A 3,894-nucleotide genomic window follows, 5' to 3' on the forward strand; every position below is an offset into this window, starting at 1 on the left:
TCTTGCTGTCGGCCGTTTTTCAAGGTTGCATTTCATATGCCGGAAAATACGACAGCTCGACGTCTGTGACGTAACATTCTAAACAACGACGTCATTCGATATATGACGTCACGAAATAATGACCGTTACATTTAGGACCCATTATCAATCTGCAAAAGAAGTTAAAATAATTACTGAAAGGTTTCAAACTGAATTTTATACACACCAGATTTTAAATAAACATAATAAAGAATAATGTGAGTTGTTTTAAAATATTCTTGTCAAAATTTGAAAAGATCTATACAAAGAAACATAGCCTTCAGATACACTTTCTTATAGTGAATCAATATTACAAATAAACATTTTATATACTCTAATTATAAATATACGAAAATTGAACAAATTAATAAAGACAAGCATTTAAATGTACACTAAAAAGGAGGATTTAATTGATAGTATGATGACTATCAGATTTAAAACAATAAAGGAAAAGTTGTTTATCAATTATGACCATTATAATAAATAATACCTCTTATATATATACCATTGCATGTGCCTGTCTATGCAATTTTATTAAATGCATGCAAGCCATAACTATTAATATGATGCATGCACAGAGTCAAGGATGCATATATTTTGATTTTTTTGTTTTGTCTATCTACGATATATTATAAATTGGAATAAACACCTAAATAAGAAATGATTTTGCATGTGCAAACAGGGCTATATGAAGATTCATGTTCGAATATACCTAATAGATCTTAAAAATAAATTGTTAAGGTGTTTGCCTCCAACATCAATACGAATTATATGACATGCATACGACACAAATTAGGGGGAGAGAGCAGAATTTAATTAAAAGCTTGCGGGCAGTGCTCAGACTTTTTAACAAATTCCACACCTTACGTTGCAATCAAATGTGCTGCCCATTTGAAGAGCCCATATTTAAAATGTTAGATCCGCATCCGTGCATGGGAAGTCAGTCTGCAAAATGTCAGTCAGCAATGAGGATAAGATTGTTTTTAAGCGAGTAAAAGAGTGTTAACGTGCATAATTCATTCATATGAAGGTTTTTTATACAGTATACAGACTGCCCTCGGCATGTTTACAGCGAAACGTGTAACGAATAACCCCCTTTTTAAGTAAACAATGCGGCTTTCTCTACAGATTATAGTATAGTCTATAACTACATCCATACACAATCGTGAATGACAGGAATATCGACGGTGCTCTGCAGTAGGAGGCTGAAATAATTTAAAACAAACTTACATCAAAATATTTTCAACACACTTCTACATTAACGAGTTTTTTTTTTTGGACTGATGAAAATTACACTATCATAACAATGTGCCCGATCAGCTGTTCGTGACAAGCTAAAAAATTGACGTCGACAAAACGTTCTAGTCAATCAGGTGTTGAATAATTGAGAAAATGACGAGTCAGATTTAGTCTGCGATGCAACCACCGAAAAAAATTGCCAAATATTCTTAAACTGCAATAACCTGCCTGCGCATAGTTTTTCTATTGCTTTCTCGGAAAATCACTATGCAAAATATGTAAAAACAACTAACTCGCATTATGTTTATGAATATTTTTAACAATACATGATGGTCAGTATAAAATAGCATGGTTTTGTTCAAACGTGTATGATTCGTTTCTGTGTGTGTTGTATTGTCTTTTGTTTTTTTTGTTGAAATTCAGTGTTTCTGTTGTTTCGTTCTTTTCCTTTTATAGTTGATGTGTTTCCCTCAGTTTTAGTTTTTTACCCGGATTTGTTTTCTCTCAAACAATTTATGACTTTCGAACAGACGTATACCACTGTTGCCTTTATTCAAATAATCAAATTGGTCTGGAATATGTTAAAGAAGGTATCAAAACCTTTTAAACTAGACGCGTACGGTTGGACCAATTAAGTATACACTCATATAGTCATGACAAAATAAATCATATACTCGTATTGTCATAAACAGATGTCGAAGCAACATGATATGAATAATAATAAAAATGAGTAAAAAAACTTCAATATTCACTGCCTAATTTACATGCGTAGTAAGGCGTCCTTTTAAAATCCTGTAGATGTTTAAGTATTATAAAGTATCGGTAAAAAAGCAGCAGACATGTGCTTGATTTGATCATTGTCTTCTTAATATGCTTTTTTTAAGTATTTACGATGCAGAAACCCCACCAAAATGGATAAACTAAAGCAATACTATGCGGTTTGTCATACGTAAAAGCAAGTGATATTCATATTTAAGGTGTGATTACTATATAGGTAACATCTACAGTAAAACAGACCCGTTATTTCAAGTTTTTATTTTAGCAAGATCTACAGCTACCTGAATTTAATCCGATAAGGTGGAATACTGAAAACTGTCAACCATACAACAATTGTTACAACTACGCCAATGATATGATAACCAATACCTTTGCACAACCTGGCAGAGCGGCCGGTCTTACAATGGAAGAAATTACAGATAAAGTTGTGCAGAGAAATGCCACAGCAGATGGTTTACAGTTACTAAAAATAGATGAGAGCAATGACGTCCCGATAAATTGTCGCAATCTTGTTGCACTTGTGATATGGCCATTACAAGATTTCCATTGGTATCGACTTGACAACAATACACAATTCTCACATAAGCCAGGGCAAGGTAGAGTCAGAGACGGAGACGAGAATTCATGTTGCATAGCAGATCCTCGCAAATGTAATGTAGATCCATACACATTCGTCACATTCATGAAAACTGACCCTGAACTGGTATCCATTGACTAGAATTATATACTTTATTGTTTTGCTTTATGAACTAATCATATGATTTACTTCATAGTATGTTATTGTTAGCTAAGATGACTAAAATTCAGAGTGATCTTTTGTCATGACTTTATGTCTGTCGCCATATTTCAGTAACTTTCAGAACTTCTTTTCTAGAACTACTTATCTGAATGGTTCGAAAATAGACTGAAATGATTTATGGTTCTTTAGTTTAACCTATTTTCATTCTGTTTCCGGAAAAAGAAAAACAATATTATCGCCTTGGCTTAACATAAACATAGGTCATAATAAAATAAAAATGGAAATGGGGAAGGTGTAAAAAAAAACCCAACCACCCGACAAAGGGCAGGAATAAGCCAAACCAATTGGTCTTCAATACAGCGAAAAAATCCCAAAGCCGGATGCGTTCTTTAAGCTGGCCCCTCAACCCAAGTTCTACTAATTCAGTGATAATAAATTCCATATTCAACTGCCTTGGGACAGGCGCAAAAAAGCGGTTGGGTTAAACATTATTTTAAGATCCCAACCCTCCCCCATTCCAATAGCCAAAATTAATAAAATAAACATCAACAATTCACTCAGTTAAACTCAGTTCAAAGGAAGGCCGAGTCCGATGTAAGAATAGGTACCAAAAGAACTAAATAAATTGAAAATGATACATACATTACCACCGAACTACTGGCAGTTACTGACATACCTTAATTAAACTGATTGAAAGATTATGTATTCTTCGTACGATTATAAAGCACAATTCCTCCCGTTAGGGGTTTATTGTCATACCTTCATAAAATAAATGAGAAGAACATAACCTGTATCGTGCAAACAATTGGTTTTAGAATAAATGTGTTTATTTTCGATGCAAAAACCCTATAAGTGAATACATATTTAATCCAGAATATGCCCTCTTTAATGACCTGACAATAGAACCGTAACTATATCCCTTCTAGATAATTCTGTTTAAAGGTTTTGTTTGCGTTTGAGGTGAATGCCGATATTTTGTGCTTTTCAAAGAGAATTGTTACTAAAGATTGGATTTGAAATACTTGATCTTAAAAGATGTCTGAAAGTTGATTTATATTTACGAATGATGTCCTTGTATACGTTCCAATGATAAAATTAAGCAAATGTTTTAACTACTTTGA

General features: G+C 33.2%; 1 protein-coding gene across 1 annotated transcript; it reads left to right on the forward strand.

Annotated features, from left to right (window-relative positions):
* The first annotated feature begins 2,389 nt into the window (after positions 1–2,389).
* LOC134701654 (insoluble matrix shell protein 1-like) lies at positions 2,390–2,752 on the forward strand. Its single transcript, XM_063562791.1, has one exon. It carries the CDS (start codon positions 2,390–2,392, stop codon positions 2,750–2,752), a length of 363 nt encoding a protein of 120 aa, XP_063418861.1.
* Positions 2,753–3,894: the final 1,142 nt, after the last annotated feature.

This window comes from Mytilus trossulus, unplaced genomic scaffold (genome assembly GCF_036588685.1).
Source record: "Mytilus trossulus isolate FHL-02 unplaced genomic scaffold, PNRI_Mtr1.1.1.hap1 h1tg000247l__unscaffolded, whole genome shotgun sequence".
NCBI lineage: Eukaryota > Metazoa > Mollusca > Bivalvia > Mytilida > Mytilidae > Mytilus > Mytilus trossulus.

Excerpts from the sequence above, each read along its gene's own strand:
- LOC134701654 (XM_063562791.1), top strand. The coding sequence starts at position 2,390 with ATGATAACCAATACCTTTGCACAACCTGGCAGAGCGGCCGGTCTTACA.